Source organism: Neodiprion lecontei, chromosome 1, assembly GCF_021901455.1.
Source record: "Neodiprion lecontei isolate iyNeoLeco1 chromosome 1, iyNeoLeco1.1, whole genome shotgun sequence".
In the NCBI taxonomy this organism is placed as follows: domain Eukaryota; kingdom Metazoa; phylum Arthropoda; class Insecta; order Hymenoptera; family Diprionidae; genus Neodiprion; species Neodiprion lecontei.
This window is the reverse complement of record NC_060260.1, coordinates 38,806,390-38,824,474: the sequence shown is the minus strand read 5'-3', so window position 1 is coordinate 38,824,474 and position 18,085 is coordinate 38,806,390. Positions and strand designations below refer to the sequence as shown.

The 18,085-nt window shown below is 39.3% G+C and overlaps 2 protein-coding genes across 2 annotated transcripts in view; one reads left to right on the top strand and one right to left on the bottom strand.

Annotated features, from left to right (window-relative positions):
- Window positions 1-3,884: 3,884 nt before the first annotated feature.
- LOC107217070 lies at window positions 3,885-5,036 on the bottom strand. Its single transcript, XM_015654437.2, has 2 exons — window positions 4,303-5,036; window positions 3,885-4,112 (listed from the first exon to the last, which is right to left on the bottom strand). The coding sequence occupies exons 1-2, from the start codon at window positions 4,958-4,960 to the stop codon at window positions 4,063-4,065; spliced, it is 708 nt and encodes a 235-aa protein (XP_015509923.1). The 5' UTR covers window positions 4,961-5,036; the 3' UTR covers window positions 3,885-4,062.
- A 3,574-nt stretch (window positions 5,037-8,610) lies between these two features.
- LOC107217068 (G-protein coupled receptor dmsr-1) overlaps window positions 8,611-18,085 on the top strand; it is a 29,605-nt gene continuing 20,130 nt past the window's right edge. Inside the window, exons 1-2 of the mRNA XM_046739944.1 lie at window positions 8,611-8,768; window positions 8,868-9,190. The gene's annotated coding sequence lies outside the window, so the exon portion shown is untranslated. The remainder of the gene's footprint in view (window positions 8,769-8,867; window positions 9,191-18,085) is intronic.

The following is an 18,085-nucleotide window of genomic DNA, read 5'->3' as shown; positions in this document are numbered from 1 at the left end:
CTTGTTAATTTCGAACGCTAGTCACGTATCGATGGCGCGAGTTTCGAGCCGAACGATTCACTCTTTTACTAACAAATTGAATCCCGTTTTAACTTACAGTAGATAAGAAATAACTGAGAAGAGAGGGAGAAACTGCGTTTTTTCTCCTTTATCTGATAACGCGGATGCGGAATGCCGGCACCGGAAGTAAAAACCGTCGCATATCGCGTTGCGATCCGAGACAGCGTGCTTTGCGTTACGAATGACAAGGAATTAATTAAGCATCTGCAGCCCTCCGCATTCCTCGATTCTGCTGAAATTTCCAGAGGTGTTTCTTTGCCGTGAAATATGAACCTCTCGATCCGTCGTTTCGTCTAATAAGCCTTCCTTCATCCAAGTTAAGTATATCACGTCGAAATTTCACTGACAATCATTTTAAATAAATTCACCTCAACTTTGTTCTTATAAGATGGAAATTATGTGAGTCGAGTTTATCATTTATCTTTATCTAGAGTATAGAAAAATCTGCTGCTATCCGTGTTCATATTTTTTATCGCAAGAAGAACAAGATAAACTGTTTTCCGAAACACAGAGAGTATGTCTTAATTTTTTCGGAAATAAATGATTTAATAAAAACGTCTTTTTGGCACCAAATCTTACAGTTAGGAAACTAGTGTATTTTTTTTTTTTTTTATTTATGGGTGATAGAGAAACAAAGTATCTTACTTGCTTGAATAATTGCATGAGAAAGTACCTCCCACCTTATCTAGATGAACATTTCTATGAATAACCTTATCTTCGTCCGTATAACGAGACTCGTTATCTTGTAGAGCACTGGTTGTCTACAGCAAGGGTCACGCGCCATGTCTATCCGTATCGAATCATCGATTATAGGTCGGATCCCGCTGAAATATGTCGGTACACGCGAAGGTGACGACCTTCGAGTAAGCCTATGTACACAAATACGTATGGGGATGGTAAACGCAGAAGGTGACGAAAGGAGATTTAATCTCTGCAAGCTAAAGAGCTTTCGATACGTTGTAACGGATTCGTGATTTTCGAAACGGCTGAAAGTGATTTAGATGATCTTTTAGGCTTGAAAAAGATTTTGTATATTTCATATTATCAAACCAAACATCTCTACTCTGGAACATAAAACGAGAATTGAGATATTAGAAAAGAAATATTGGCTTCTCTTCCGGAAAGATGATTGTAGGTACTTTTGATTGTATACTTTTGTATTTGTAGGCATATAAAAGCGATCGCCGACTGCACGCTGGGCAATCCAAAAGGATTTTCGTGTCGAATTCGAATGCGATTTCCCGTCGAGTGGGCCGTTATTCCCCCGAAAAAGAAATAATGGAAACAATTACTTGCGCATTTTCACCTTTTATCCCGCTGCAAACTATACAGCCCGATATTTGTATATTTCAACTTTCGAAGCTATATGGCCAATTCAGACTAGCTTGATTCAGGGTGAATAATGATGCTTCGGCCACCCATTACACGAAAAAACTGACCGCAAAGTACAATCACATTGGTCATGTCTATTGTTATTGTGAAATTGTTGAAGCAGTTTCAAATTTCATGAACCTCCAAATACACGGTATATACGTAGAACGTATGCGGCGGAGGGCGTTGTTCGGAATTTATACGATAATCAACTCGTTCCAGATACAAAATAATAATACGGTAGTTAGTTTTTATACAGAATTCGTTTACGCGTCGTAAATTATGTCGCAATTTTTTTTCACGTAATTTAAAAATGTTTTTGCTCTTCTTTCGCAATTACAATTCTCTGTTTGAATTATTACGCTTCTAGTTTTTTCGTGCAATATTGAAGCAATATGCATAATAACTGTCAAGATATCTTTTTAAATCAAGATTCAGTATTGAATCCTTTTACCATTTATTCCGACATGTGATTTCTGACCAAACCGAAGGTACATTGCGGTTCCTTACTAACGCGTAAACTTTCCAAGCTTACAAATTTTCAGCTATCCAGGCCTTGTGCGGCGGGAGTCGAAGCCAGAAAAAACCATTAATCTCTCGTCTTGGACATAGTCGTTTGATCGTGCTGCCCACCAGCTTTTCCGCGGGTAAAAAATATCTCTGTTAAACTACAGTGATCGAGTTTTTCTTCAGGCTTCCCCGATTGCCCGACTCAGTGGTAATTTACCTTACGTTTGCGTGAAGCTTTGAACCGTCAAAGCGTTCCATATGACGGTTCCAAGAACTGTGTAACTTTCACTTTCAAAACTCAATCGTCAATTAGCGCGGAAATCGTCTATATATAATTAATAGTAATTCGATAGTCGTAACAGGCAAGATGTTCCGTGAGAAAAGATTTTCTATAAAATTTTCTTTCTCTTTACATTTCGTCAATGATAATTTCTACACGAATAGAAAACTTTTTATTAAACAAAGATAAAAGTGACGTTCCTAATATATTCTAATACATTGTTTCAGTTCTGCGCAGCTCGAGATGAGCAGTTGCGGATTTTTCGTGTCGCACAGAGGTCGCCACGGTCGAGATCGGAGTACAAGCGAACTCTTCTGGGTGGTGAAAATATGCGAGAACCCAGAGCCGGGCGGCTATTCAGAAGGATGATCCGGGCGTCAGGTTGAGCTTGATCGTCAACCAGTAGAACGAGAGTCGCGAAGTGAGAATCCGAGATTACCAGGGAGACGGTGGTGATGGGATTATGAAAATTTCGCCAAGAAAGCATGAGCAAAAATCTTCTGCTCCCCATTGCAGAGGTGCCTCGTGATACCATTCGTGATCCTCGGGAGGTGGTTTGACCCAGATGAAGAGACGGAGATACGCCGCCGAAAATAAGTCGTGCAGGAATTACTGGATGATGTTCGAATGGCCGTTGAGAGGCATCTGCAGGGAGAAGAGAATGTGCAAAGTACCAGCCTCACTCTGTTATCCGGGTATTCATTAGCCTGCGAGGAGAGTTGATGGGCTGAAAGAATGGCCCTCAATAAAATGATGAGGAGTAGGAGCGGCGACAACTAATGCGGCTATAAAACAAGCGAGTGTTATACCCGGAATTCCCGAGACCATATCCTCGCTAAGGATGCCGTAGATTTCCTGTGCAGATATTTTTCCTCGTACGTACCGAGCAAGTTTCTCAAACCTTCAACTTCCGCAAAGAGTCAGCAGGCTGAAAAAAACTTCTCCGAGTTATATGGTTTACACGAAGTGCCGATTTATTCGATTACGTCTGTCGAGACCTTGTCATGATGTCTCGCACAGTTTATACTTACTTCCAGTTTCGTCTGATGACTCACTGCTGGTTGACAACAGGAATTAATTAACATTTATTCGACGAGTTATGGTTTGCAATTTGAAGAAAAGTTCGGAGTTCCAAAGATAAGACCGTCGCATTAATTTGAAACCACACTCTTCGTGGAAGCATAAAGTGATACGATCATATCATGCACGATGCTTTGGCGAAGTCTACTCTGTTCAAGCAACGTCGTAAGGTTCATATTATTTCGTATTAGATTATCAAGCACAGCAATATCAGTATTTTCAGCAATATTCCGTGATACTTGTCAAAGCATGGGTCCGGAAAGTTGATGAGCAACGAGTGGTGGCGTTGTTTGATCCGCGCCATAATAAAAAATGATTCAAAAAAACGACCCTTCGCATATCAGGTTGCTTTCTGACAACGGAACACACAGCAGCTTATGTATGATAGAATGACTAAACGCACTATTGCGAAACTATGTCTGAAATCATGGATATCTTATAATTATACTGAAACTAACTGGGCCCAGAACTCTGAGGAAAAAGTAACTGGCCGGTTATGTCGTTAAGCCGTTAAAGAAAATAATGGAAATACTTTCGGAGAAAGAGGGAGAGAGATAGATAAAGGACAAAGAGGAAACGAAAATGGAACTACTAGATGCTTTATTTATACATACCACGCATGAAAATTCTTATAACATAACATACTTTGATGCACCCTACGACCAGAAGTTTTCGAAGGGTATCGAACGAAAATATACAAATAAGTCGTTGATTCATTAATTAAATCCAATATTCACCAACGTCTTTGCTTGGCTTGATGTCTAGGAGGTAGATCGACGCCTGCGCTTGTCAATGCGGTAGTTACGACCAACTGCAAACAGAAAATACATTATTCACTCAAAAACGGCAAGAGAAATATCGTTGACTTCTCGCCGAATAAATTCCTTATGATCCAAATGCCTAGGAACGTACTGATTGCAGTTATCAGCAGAGCTGACGTGCCTTTGATGATTTTTTGGCGTATTCTTATACGGTAATAAAATTCCTGAAGAGAAACTCACCGTTGGAATACATGCGCGATGAAGCGGCTGGATATCCATCCCTTTGCATGGAGTTGCCGCCGCCAGATTTAGAATGCTCTTCAGGATAGAACGTCTCCACGTCTGATCTCGACTCATCATCGTAGGTATCACTTGGATCCGAAAGATCTTCCTCGTAATCATCGTACCCATTGTCGTAATACTCATTGTCGATATCTTGGTCATACTTTTGGAGGTTATTGCGGCCCTGCTGGTAGCTTACGTCGTTGTTACCATCAAAATCCAGATTTTGTGGAAGATGTTTTCGTGCGTCGTCTAACTTTGGTAGTCCGCGGTAAGCGTGTCGACCCGTATCCGTACCCGGGAAGTCGTCGCTCCTGTCCCATTCCATGGCCTCATCCCCATAGGCACCCTCTTGAAACGACAAATCTTCAACCGGCAGCTGTCCAGACGGGTATAAGTTCGAATCACCGTAGCTGTTAGAGGGGCGAAGATCGATCGATTCCCGCGCCCGTAGAGCCGGCGAAGGGTTTGGGGCCCAGGTTCTCCTGGACCCATCCCGCTCTTGAATCCAGCGCCGAAAACGTCTCTTGGGCTCCTTCATACCCTCAGGGCGAGCTATCGCGCCGACGAAAAGTACGGCGGTGAAGGCGAACACCGCCAAGAAAGTGACCCTCATGATTGTCTTTCAACTTTGATACCGACGTGTAATTGTGCCTCGCCAAAACACACGGAGGAACTGATTTCGCTGCTACTTGGGCGTGGATTTATACCATTTATCGCAGGAAGCTCTGTGGCTGTGTTCTCCGAGTCTTGGACTCACGTCCGTTGCGGTTTTCGTATAATCATCACAGATAAGACCGTCCAAGGAACCTGGAGTTTTCATTGAACGGTGTGAAACCTTTGTGTTCATTGTTGAGAACGCGCTGCCTTTCCAAAGTCATCGCACTGACTTGGACATCGTCGTTTCCTAATCACCCTATAGTTATTCGAACTCGTAACGAAACCCTGTAGACCAATTTTGCCAAGTTCGTAACTGCGCTTGCAGGCACGTATACTCCATCTTCAAAACGATACTTGGCTTTCCGTCTTTCCTCTAGAATCAACTGTTAACTCGTCGCTATGCGGATGCTCGAACCGCAGGTTTATCCGGAGCACTGCCATGCTGGGAGTAGCCGGCGAGAAATTCTTCCAAGGTTCAAAACGAATTCAAGGTTCATCAGAATTTAAAATTGACCGGGTTCGTATCGATCGGTTTCGCAAACTTATCGCAGGTTTCACTTATAGCTTGACTATAATTAAGATACTTATTGGGCAAAAGTTCAATGACATATGTATTGTACATACAGATATACATTGCAAACGTGTCCAAGCAGTTGTAAGAACACTGGTGGATTGGTTCGGTCCTTTGAATCCTCAATCGCAACAGGCATTAAAGTTTGCTTCGTCAGCCACCGATTAACAAGTCCCGCGGTCTGCGTCGTCTGGACAGTATATACCTTCCGAGCTATACGATTACCCGTTTAAAACTTCAAGTCTGACAAATTAGTCAGATGTATTAAAAGCCCTCCACTTTTGCTATAGATTTTAAGAACCACCGTCGCGTTAGCTATCACAAGTTTCAAGCAGATGACCTTGTACTTTCGGATTCTGGTGCATAAATAAGTAGATATATATACGTCGCTGAAAAAAATCTCTAAGTCTTCGATCATCTTCGCTATTGGCTCGTTAGGTCGTCTAGTCGTTCATAATTTCCAGTCGAATAATCCATGGACAGCGGTCTTCCAGCTTTTGATACGGTGACCCGACCACCACCACAAATGGAGTAAAAACATCTCCGAGAGTTGACCTTTGACCAGACCAAGATTTTAATTGGTGCCTGTGGCGGTAATAAGCGATTATTCCCTATCTTTGGCCTTTGGTACAATCAAAATCGACCTCATTGCCAACTCTAGCCTTTCTATGAAAGACCTTTCTTGATTTTGATACTTTGTTCCCGTCCTTCTATGCACGAGGTGGTACGCAGAAAATAAATAACCTCTAAAAGTAACGTGGGGGATTACTGAGCGTTTAGAAAAAATAGCTCTGGATTACCCATGTGACCTGACACAGACCTGATGTCGACTTGCTCGGTGCAGAAGTTGTGGGATTGACCGATGTCCAGGAGATGTCCTTCGCCCGATCAAGTAGTTGCTTTGAATATTTCCTTCGAATCCTGACTCTCGAAAATACCAGAAACTTAGGGGCACAGTTCCCAGAAGCAATGTTAACGACAGACTAGACGGAATATAAATACCACTTCGTTTACACAGATTCTTTGGTACTGGAGTCTCAAGCGGTCGCGTCGCGTCGTTCGTCGCATACTTTTTCTTTTCAGAGAGGCGATTTGAACGGCATATCCTTGTGAAAAACGAAACGAACAGCTGGAAAAAAAAATGGTAGACAAGTTGTTGTTGATCTTGGAGCTGTTTTGATAGCAGTAAAAAACTGGATTCCCGATGCTTGGTATCAAAGCAAACAATCCTTTCTCAGGGTGTGCACAAAGTAGTATCGCTTGGATTTCTCGCGGACATTGTGCGTGCACTGCACAGAGTAATAAAATTATGACCGATTGCGTGATGCTCCGAACGAAACGATCCTCAGCCACGAACGGTGATTTGATTTGAACTTATACGAATTTACAACGTGGAGTCCGAGCACCTGTCGCGTGGTGAGTGATAATTTGATCGGAAAAATTGCCCTCGGAGAGCCAGACGCGATGCTTCGACTGTAAAAAGTGACAAATAGGCGTTACGTGACCCTGACAATCATTATCGATGAAAATTGTATGTAACGAAAGGGATACAATGACGCGGGGTAGCAGGAAAAATTCCAACCCAGAATGGGACTAACATATCATCGGAGATCATCCTCGTTTGTTCTCATAACCGTGTCCACCTCGGTGACAGCAACAGCTGCCCAACGGACACCGTAGTGCTGTACGAACGGCGAGTGAGATATTGCAACACTGCGACACTACGATGAAAACGGGAGACACTTTGGTCTCTGAGTATAATGTGGTAGCCGTCGAAAGAGGAGATCGAAAATTCGGTAATAAAACAAAAGTAGCTTTCCTGAAGGTAGCTTCTGCGTCTCTCTTTCAGGGATCCGATCTCCACCCCGCGTTCGACAGTTGTGATTTATTTCGCGCCCTCCCACTGCAGGTCGATGTTAATGATTTATTACCCCTTCAGACAGTGGATGGACTCGGATTTTTCGTGGCCGCAGGTTTCCGGCATCAATTCCAATCACGCACTCATGGAAAATGGCGATAAGGTTACCGCAAGCTGGAAAATCACCCCAAGATCTTGGAGGGCTTTGGCTTGAGCTATTTCGAATATCATTGTAGATCTTGCACCGATTAGTTGCAGCAGTTTCAGGCTTGTGTAATATGTACTGGTGGTACTGGTTGTGTGGCAGAGTTTACCAGGCATCGCACTATCAAATTTCCTGACGTATGTAATAACCCAACATGTACCAACATGTGCGGCTGGATGCGATAAGAGACTGATTGGATGTGTATTTAAAAAACGCAGCGTTTTATTCCGAGCTGCCTTATCTGCCAATAACAAACTCGACTACATCGAGTCGTAGCGTCGCAGATATTGGATGGTATTGAAAATCGCCTAAAATTATCGTCATCGTTGAACCCCTGGGTATTTTCGTAACTATCCCAGAGGTAAACCGCCCTTGAAATCTGTAGTAGCACACCTGCAGTCGTCTGCGAAACCGCTTTAAACCCACCGTTTGATGTTATTTGCGAAGCCTTCGAAAGTAAATTTCACGCAAAACCTGTTTCGATCCCGTGGCACCTTTGAGTTCTTGGAGAATTGTTTAGCCATCCGAAATGTTTGAAAGTTGTAGAAACGATCGGTTAGCCATTGGGAACGAGTTTTGGAATCCTCGGAATCTCAATGACAGTCCGATTATACAAAAAAAAAAAAAAAGAATAAAAGGATCGCATCGACGATCAATTGTGTGCGGATAAACACATTGGTGTAAAAAGAATCGTCAGAAATGCAGGGTAGTAAATTGATTCTCCTCGGGCAGATCTAACGGTCCTTAGATTTCTGGGGAAGGGAGGCGACGAATTGATTTAAATGTCACGGACGTAGAAACGGTGAATTGAAGCGAAGAAAAAATGTCAATCTGGACCGGCCGAAACACGGTGGACCAGAAACACAGCGCAGGTTTCCACGCGCGAGAGAAGAGAAGACCAGAGACGAGACGAGAAGCGTCGAGCAGAGTTTACGCCAGTAGCGTCGCGACGCTCCATCAGTGATCGTCTCCTCCCCCGCACCACGTTTCGAGAGTTATCGCGGATTTACCTGTTGCCGACGATCCGCTCTGCGCCCGTCAAACTCACCTTCTCGCGCTATTTTCGGCTGACATCAGGAAGAAGTGGACAGCGGAATTTGCGGAAGGGAAAACCATCATCCCCTTCGTTTGTAATTAATCCAAGTTTTCGGTTGAAATGACGCGCTGAAAAGAGGAACAATATTCGTGAATAATAATTATTACCGCTCTTATTTTCGGTTCGAGAATAGAATGGATGAAAGGGAGAAAATCGCCGAGCTGAAACAATCTCTGGACATGTTCATGGACAACGTTGCGAATTTGTTTCTCGGATCTTCGTAACGTGGAACTTAAAATTGCGCCGGTTTGAAGTCCAAGAACCGATCATACGCTGCTTTGGAGAAGAAGAAGAAGAAGAAATATCGCAATTTGATTGTATCGATGGTGAGTTGCGAACAGAAATGCGGATGGAATCGGTGAACGTCGAGTGATGAACAAGGGTGAATCCGGATGACGGGGAATGCAATGGAAGTGGATCCTTCGGTGGAAGAACACTTAAACATCAACCGCAAATGTAAGTCTGACATACTTTGCTGTGCTTATTGCGGTTTTTTTAACTCTTCAACAGCACGCCGGGTCATTTTGTCCTAAAGAAATGGTATAAAACACGTGTTTGAACGTGATCTTACAATACAGACATCAACCTGTATGGTCCCGAGTTCTTTTAAGGGGTAACACCACTCTAACAGCAGAAAAAAAGGCCTAACTTTGACGATTTATTTTTGGAGTATGGAAAATGGAATAGGATTTATTCTCAGAAGGTTTATTTGACACGCATTAAATTATGAAAGATAATCTTTTTTTTTTTTGTCATTGTGCTGCAAAATGGCGGCTACGGAGCCAGTCTTTGAAATCGCCTTTTTTCAAAACTTCTTCTCGTAAAGTATAAGACCTGGAAAATGAAACCAAATGTTTATATAATTTATACACTATTGCCTATAGAACTACGTAGGTTGTTTTTTTTTTTTTTATTTTTTTTTTTTAAATCAAATTTTGTAGGAGTGATGCACTTTTGAAAAAATGATTTGATTTTTGGCCTAAAAATAAGCAGACAATTGTTTGTAAAAAAAAGGCTGCCAACATCCACAGACAATGTAATTACTGTCAAAATTTCAAATCGATCCACGAAACGGTGTTCAAGTAATCTGTCCTCCCAGTTTGAAAAAAGTGGTTTCGAGAAAAATGCGTTTAAAGTTTTACTGTTTCAATATCGAAAATTGAACATTCAAAATTTTTTTTGACGCTATAGAACCAACTGGATATTGTTTTCATGACCCTAAAATATCGTTCAAGTAAAAAAAAAAAAATCAAATTTTCCAAAATCCGAGAGTGGCGTTAACCTTTAAAAGTTTCCTCGAATATGTAAACATGAAAAAACCATGAACGACTCAGTGTCCAGTTTGTGTCGTGAGAAACAGTTTTAGGGCTAAGGTAGGGGAAAATTTATTGATCGCTTAATGTAATCCACCATTAATCGAGCGTAATTTGTTTACCGACCATTCATTCTCGCACAAGGCTGAAATTAGCAGCCAAAGGTTCCAATTTTCATTCGAATAAGATAAGAAAGTCCGAAATTCAAAATTTTTTCAAATATCTCGAACCCTCGATACCTTAATAGAATCTCGTCACGGTGCAACTGGACTGCATTTTTCTATTTCCAAAAAGTTCTAACACGTTTAACTTCATCATTCTCGCGGCCTAACATTTTTCGCCAAAATAATGCCGATCGATTACGTTCCGTTTAATCATGGCTAGGCGCTTTTGAACCACGTAAAGTCACGAATCCATATAACTTACCGACGACTCTTCGTTTCTTTAATCGCGTCGTCCATTATCGTATGATGAATTTAAATCCGCACCATCAATCGTGCGATATTGCAGCTAGCGTTTCATTTAACACTAACTTAAACGGTCGAGCGATCAAGAATCGGTGATCAAACGGTGTCGTGTCGTGCTGTTAACTGATTTTTATCCTCTCCAGATTCACCCTAAGGTATATCAAGCCCACATAATTCTCGTTAAACTAAATTTGCGCGGGACTTGGAAAAAAAAAACTATCAATTTTCCATACACAAACACGCCCAAAAAGAGTTGAGTTAAACAGTTCTCCGAATTCCTGGCATCAAAATTCGCCTCGCCTATCATTTTATGACCAAAATTATGGCAGAATCTTCTTTCAGCTAAAGTGTTTTAAATAAAAAAAAGCTCAACCTCCTTCGGTGTTACTATAAGTAATAGAGGAAAAGGGGCCGGAAACTAGGTCGAGAAAGCGGATACCGTTCAGGCGCCTTGACAGGTAGAAAAATGTTCGAAAACATAGTTATACACTCTGCGCTGTGCCTAGGCGAAATAAATTTCCACACGTACTCGTATAACATATTTCTCCTCTCTCCTTATTGCTTATCATTTATTTCCTTTTGCAATATCTCTTATCGCGTCGGTGAGTAGTTGCCAAACTGTGATAAAAGTAGAAAAAAAAAAAAATAAAAGAATTTAGAAAAAAAAAAAAAAAAAAACTTTTCGGCGTATCAATAACACGTTATCTCGAACAGTTTGTAAATTTTTCGCCGAATAAAATATTGTTACACACACCGTATATTATATACGTTACATGTTTACACCGCACTTAACGGTCTTTCGTATATTGTTGTTGTTGTTATTATTATTATTGTTTTTGTTGTTGTTATTGTGTATTAACCCCTGACTTTCCGCTGCTCGTATGCGATTTTGGTATGAAATGAGGGTTGGAAGAGAGCAAAAAAAAATTGAAAAAAATGAAACCGAAAAAAAGAAGAAAAAACCAACACTACGCGCAGAGGATGAGCAGCCATAAATAATTCCGAGGTTTTAATCGCGTCGTCGATCAGTTCGGTGCTCAGTTATATAATATATACGCGATCGGATCCTGTGTCTCTTTGCAATATCGTGAAACGACGATCCGCCAACCGATAGGCAAGGGCTGTCCTCGAAGAGCCGTGCATGGGCTTTGGTATAGCTTATCGGCGTAATTACTTGATAAAAAAAATATATCGATGCCGGCAGAAGTTGGTTTATAGGCTTCGGGTCATACACGGTGTGACGCGATTCTGATCTCTATCGTGAAAACGTTGAGATAAACCGCGATAACCTGCAGCACCGTCGCGTAATCTGTCGTCAAAGCTTATGTACTACGATTCTCTCTGATATAGTAATTGTTGACAGTACTCCGTTTGTTATTATTTCATACACATCCATTTCTACTCCCCCCCGCCTACTTGTAGGAATTTTTTTTTTTTTTTTTTTCTCTCTCTTCTTCCATGCGCATTCGTTGCGAATCAAGGCAGCGAAATCACGCGATCAAGAGGCTCTGGTACGTGGCGATGGCCAGTAAGCTAAAAACAATCGATGCATCGATTAGTAGAGTCCAAAAAAAAAATAAATAATCCAATACGACTCGATTTAATTCATAAAGATTAGTCGATTAATCGATTATTTCGTGTTTTTTTTTTTTTTTTTGTAAACGGTGCACTTGAAGCCAAAATTTCGCAAATTTCAGTCTGTAGTCTTAACGGCGGAAAAGTTGTTTGATAATTTATAGTTTCATTAAAAATATTTTTCAATATTAGGTGAATATATTAATTTATCTTGCAATAATTATATCAAATAAGTATAGTTAGTTAGTAAGACAATAATAGTGACTGATACTTTAATTACGCAAATTGATATTGTATTGCGTCATTCGTGGGAGTAAAAATACCAAAACTGATTTTGAGGAAAAGCAATCGAGTCGTTCGATTAATCGAGTTCATAAAATACTCGATCGTACACAATTAATCGCGAAAATAATAATCGATTATTTTTGGTCAATCTCACTCTGTAGAGTAACTCGCGCCGGGTATTCTACTCGATCGGAATAAAGCTCTTCGTAACTAACTGTAAAAGGCCAAAGAAAAAAAAAAAATGATAAAAAATTCCCTTTTTTTCAACGATTATAACAGTGCACTTATTAAATATTATTTGATATCCTTTTTTTTGCCATAAATGTAAATAACCACACGCCTCTACGGAAACTCCTTTCACTTTTCCGCAAAGCCTTCTACGAACACGATCATATCTGTAATAAACGAGCATTTGACACGCAATGTGGTTAACACAAGCACACGAGAAAAGAATAATAGAGTCAACCTTATATCCGTTTTACTTATTCTCCGCACAAACCGAGCCGCGCATGAAAAATTATTACATGTATAAAATAACGTGAATGTTGGAAGCGCTGTAATTGATTTAAAAAAGAAAAAAGAAAAACAGGGAAGAGTACAATATTTGCGATGCAAAGGAAACGTCTCGAATATCGGGAGAAAAATGGTCCTGATAAGGGGGATAGAAAAAAAATCAAAAATTGATCCCTTCGTACGAATAGTGAAAAGAAAATCTCTATGGAAGAAATGTCGTCGAATTTTCTTATCCGCTTTACAAAGCGTCGTACCGACGAACGCAATTTTGTGTCGCTAGTAAATATTCGCTCGTTTCGTCCGAATATCGTATCACGTACTGTATATAATAGCTGCACGTCGCATCCAGCTTTGAAATGACGGGCAATTTCGACCCGGATGATATATTCCATGAATCATGGGGAAGGAACGTTCCCTACCGCTTTACGTTAGGAAATTCTTCGTCTTTCGAAAATATCCTCTTTCCACGTTTCTGCTTGCTTGAGGGGTTATACACAGTTGGAAGGCCGAAGAAAAGCGAATTTTCCAGAATTTTTTCTGAGCAAAGTTTTAAATTTATTGATCTAAAAATTTGTACACATATTATGGTATGTTTTAAATTCATTTTAAGATTTAGTATTAGTGAAAATATTTATTTGGAAAGGAGCTACAGCTGATCTCCGGGAGCTCCTCTCAATAAAGACGTTTTGCGGTGACGACTGTATCTTTGAACTCGATCCTCAGAAATTACAAAACCAAACAGATTTCGTTAAAGTAATGTTAAATTTAGTAATTAATCGAAGGAATAAGCAAAATAAATTTTTTTGACAAAATGGCGGTTTCTCAAAAAAAAAAAAAAATCGATTTTTGACCAAAATTTCGGCCTTTAATTGTTTATATAAAAAAAAAAAAATATTTATCGGTGAGAAAAAATCTTCGATTAATTACTAAAAAATATATTTAAGAAGCTCGTGTTAAAACTTGAGACTAATCGGTTTAGCCGTTTTTGAGTAATGTTGGTCACTGACTTTGTAAACACTATTTTCGAGAAAAACGCGTTTAAAGTTTGGGGAAAGAAAAATAAAAATTTACCTTTCAGGTATAAAAGAAACAATAACACACTGTTGCTTTACGCATCTAAATATATTAGAAGGGAAGGGAAATTTTCTGTGTGTATTCTTGAATATATGTACGTTAAGAAAATAAAATAAAAAAGAAATCGAATTTTTTGAAAATTCTAACTGTGTATAACCCCTTAAAAACCCCCTGAGCAAGTAAAGGTCGTTCACCTGTTTACCACATCGGTCGGGTGATTCGGAGGCGTTGACGTTGGCTAATTGCTTGCAGGGAAAAAATCCACTCTGACGTAACGGGTGTATAAGTCGATGTACGTGTTTTACAAAAAAAAAATTCCGCCTAATCCTTGGAGTCGATGATTGTAAATTCGCAATCGCTGTTACAGCCTCGAATTTTCTACATTAAGGATGCGTGGGACGTACAGTCAGGTCAAAATTGTGTCGAATAAAAAACCTAAACGAAAATTAAACAGGATGACTGAAGCTTTTGACGATCGAGTTGAAGCTGATCGAATTAAGAAAGTCGCTGCGATCTAGGAGGAAATTATTTCTGGGGATCAACTCACGATTGAGATAAAGATAAAAAATGATTTCGCTGAGAGAGAAAACATCAACATATTATATGCATAATACTCGCTTATCAATGTAAAATGTGTGCCACGTAGGATATCGTCAGTTTCTTCCGGAAACCGCAGGAGTTATGACAAAAGGATATGACTCAAACCTTTCAAAGATACCGATTTAGTCTTAAGTTTTTTTTTCTTCGTTTTTCTGATATATTTTCGCACTTTTTTGCATGTAAGAAGCATAAACACTCTTTAGACACTTGGGTGCCTAAATTATAAAAATTTCGTACAAAATTGCGATAATTTATTTACGTACATGCTGGTTATAAGCAATTAATGTACAAAAAAGAAGATTTGGTTTTTTCGTAACGTAGACAGCTGCGGCTCTGAAATTATTTTTTACGTTTTCTCCATACACAGTTTTATAATATAAATTTTTTTTCAGCATTTTCCTTACGCCAGTTTTTTGATAAAAGAAAATTTGGAACTTTCAGAAAATTCCTGCCATTTTGAATCTCGTTATTCTGACTTCTGGTTCGTAATAAGCGATTTTTTAAATTCGTTAAACACCGGCGGTGGTGAAGGGCTGATGTAAATTACTGAATTTATTGTACCGTAGCGTTTGCCATTTGTTAATCGAATTTAACAGGCGTGGCTGATGTTGAATTAACGTCGTTCTAAATCTGTTGCGCTTCTGAGAATCCCATTTTCGCTGGAAATTCTATATCCGAAGTAAGTAATCGATTCTAACAGGAAACGCCTGTTGCTCGCCAACTGGAAGTGCTCCTGTTAACCATTAACCGATAAACCTTTTATATTGAGCTGAACCATTCGATATTGGATTACCGTGTCCATACGTATATGTGAGTCAAGCTTTTCACTCCGGCTGACAAGCTCGAAGTGCGCTTCTGGTTTAATAACGACAATTATGGAGCAGGCTTCGCATTTTTCATACTCGTATTCCGGTCCTTCAGGATGCATGGAACGACGAATGGTTCGAAAACTTATCGGATCGAAAACGTGACGGAACAAAGGAATGAAAAAATCAGCCGAAGCTAATCGAGTCGAATATATAATTTCAAATGTGCCGGTGATTTTGAGGAGAAATTTTCGACCCTGAATTTCAACTTTAAACACCTGATCACCATCAACAAATTCGAAGAATATATTTTGTCTGATTGGGGTTTTTAAAAAAAGACCTCTTTTTATTCGTTGATAAATTTTCTTCAAATCTTCTGAGACATGATTTTCTTCTTTAGCTTGTCGTTTTGCCATAAAAATTCCGACATTTTCATGCAACAGTTATAAGTTACAGACAATAAACTTGTAATTCGAAAATACATTGCTGATATTATACAAAATCTAATTCAGACAGTTTGTGGAAAATTTAGATTCACGAACGAAATTATCTATTGTTACTCAAAATCGGACAAAGAATACGAATTTTTCGGTAGAAACAAATGGCTGAATAACGTCCTTGCTTTGTTTTGAAAAATTTTTAGCTGGATGTAAGTAGATTTTGTTTGAATGATGCATTTTAAACGTTTCCATTATCAGGTATTTGATTCGATACTTTTTTGACGTGACTGTGCGTCCGACGAATAGGAAAAAAAAAAAAAAAAACAGCACCGTGATTCAAAGCGAATCGATTGACCGAGGATCTTACGCGACTCGAAGAATTTCAATTACGACTCGAAGTGAAGATGAGAAACCGTAAGATTAATTATTCAGCGATTTCGAGTAGCTCCGAAACAATCCTGGTGAAATCCGCCCCAGACATTCAAACTGACAACCTAAAATTCCATGTTAGCTGACAATGAAATTCGACCATCTGGTAATTTGGAATCCACGAATATAAATCGCAAATCCCGTGTATGATTTTAAACAATTACAGATAAATTGCAGCTCATAGCTAATTATTTTAGCGGCAAATGAATCCTCTTCACAAATCATCCGTAGGGATAAATTTTTTCCCCATCATACAACTAATTCTGTGCAAAGGTTGCACCATAAACCCGTGCATGTAAAATAAGTGTAGTAATTATGATGGAAATAATTTTTTTGGGGGGGGTGGGGTCAGCTTGGATGGTCGAAAATCATGCAATTTTTTTTTTTTTTAAAGAAAATGAAAACACTTGGAGCAATTTCAATTCGAGGGACTTATTATTTATAGCTTATAGAATATTTTAGAATTTTCTCATTGAAATTAATCACAAAATGGAGGCATACCTCCTGTTTTCAATCAGATGGCGCAGATTCCTCGGTCAATTTATATCCGATCGACTTGAAGTTTCGACACAATCTTTAAAATTTGTTTATCCTTTCGAGTAGTGGCTAGATTTTTGAATTCGAACCTCAGAACTTTTTTCTTTAAGTATTTTTTTCAGCAATTCTCTGGTCGACAAGTGAAATGTTTTGTTCATAATCGTATATACCTGAAAAACTTTTCTTTTTTTTTTTTTTTGACATTTAGGCTGTGAGCTCGCACCCGAAAAGTTGTTTTTAACTCAAAAAATTTTTCCAATCTGTCACAAGTTGGACAGTTATGTCAGAAGATGCGACACCTCAAAAGCCTTCGATATCGGAGTCGTTCGCTACTTATATGCACCATGCTGCAATTTTGTTGTTAATTTGAATTAAAAAATTCTAAAATGTTTGTGAATCTATAAACAATACCCTCAAACTGCAAATTGCTCGAAGCGTTTTCAATTTGTTTAAAAAAAAAAAAAAACTTCTAAAAATAGGTATGATTGTAGGCCGTCCAAGATGTACCCCCCCCTCCCCCCATTTAACGTTATTCAAAATTCAGATCCAGTATGATTAAATCAGAGAATTTGCCAGCACTCAAAATTAGATCGAATGATTCTTTGGACATAAAATTGCAAGCCTCGATCAACGACAGTCAAATTTTCTGAATGCCCTAATTCGACCGGTTCGTCTCTCGCCTCAGTGATTTTTTTTTAATTTTATTTCAACGCTACATCCGATTCAGTCGTGCTCACCCTCGCATACGTTTTACTCGGTGAAATACGCTCATCGAATAACAAGTGAAAGAGACTGAATAATGATTATACGCGCAAGCGTGATGCGTGACAATTTTTGAGTGCTCTATTCGCAGGGAAATCGTACTTGCCAGAGCTTTCAAGGTGCGTCAATAGAGCCGATAAATGTGCAGTCATTGCATCCGCAAGCTGTGTTCGAAACTCTATTAATTCATGGATAAACTACTAATTTTCTCGCTTTCACATATAAATTGAACGTTGCTGATTATCTTGAGCTTTTTTTTTTTTTTTTTTAATTGCTTCAAAAAGTTGTGCATAACTTTCTCGTAAGATTGTATAAATTGCAACGTAACTATTGAATCAATCGCTGTTTCATTTTCCGTTTCACTGGTTCAACTCGTTTCACGAGTCGTCATATTTATCGTATGTCTTCGTGTTAGACCTGCGACGTTCTGTCTGGAGTTATACGAATTCTTCACGCAAATAAAAACGACGTGACATTAATATATCACGGTTGTTAAACGAGATAAACGAGTAATGGGAAAATTCCTCTGTATCACATACGAGCGTATTAT

Bases quoted from the DNA above. Each gene is read 5' to 3' on its own strand.
- LOC107217070 (XM_015654437.2), bottom strand. From the start codon at position 4,960: ATGAGGGTCACTTTCTTGGCGGTGTTCGCCTTCACCGCCGTACTTTTC. The intron at 4,113-4,302 runs GTGAGTTTCTCT...TTCTGTTTGCAG, and splicing joins ATCGCGCATGTATTCCAACG to TTGGTCGTAACTACCGCATT.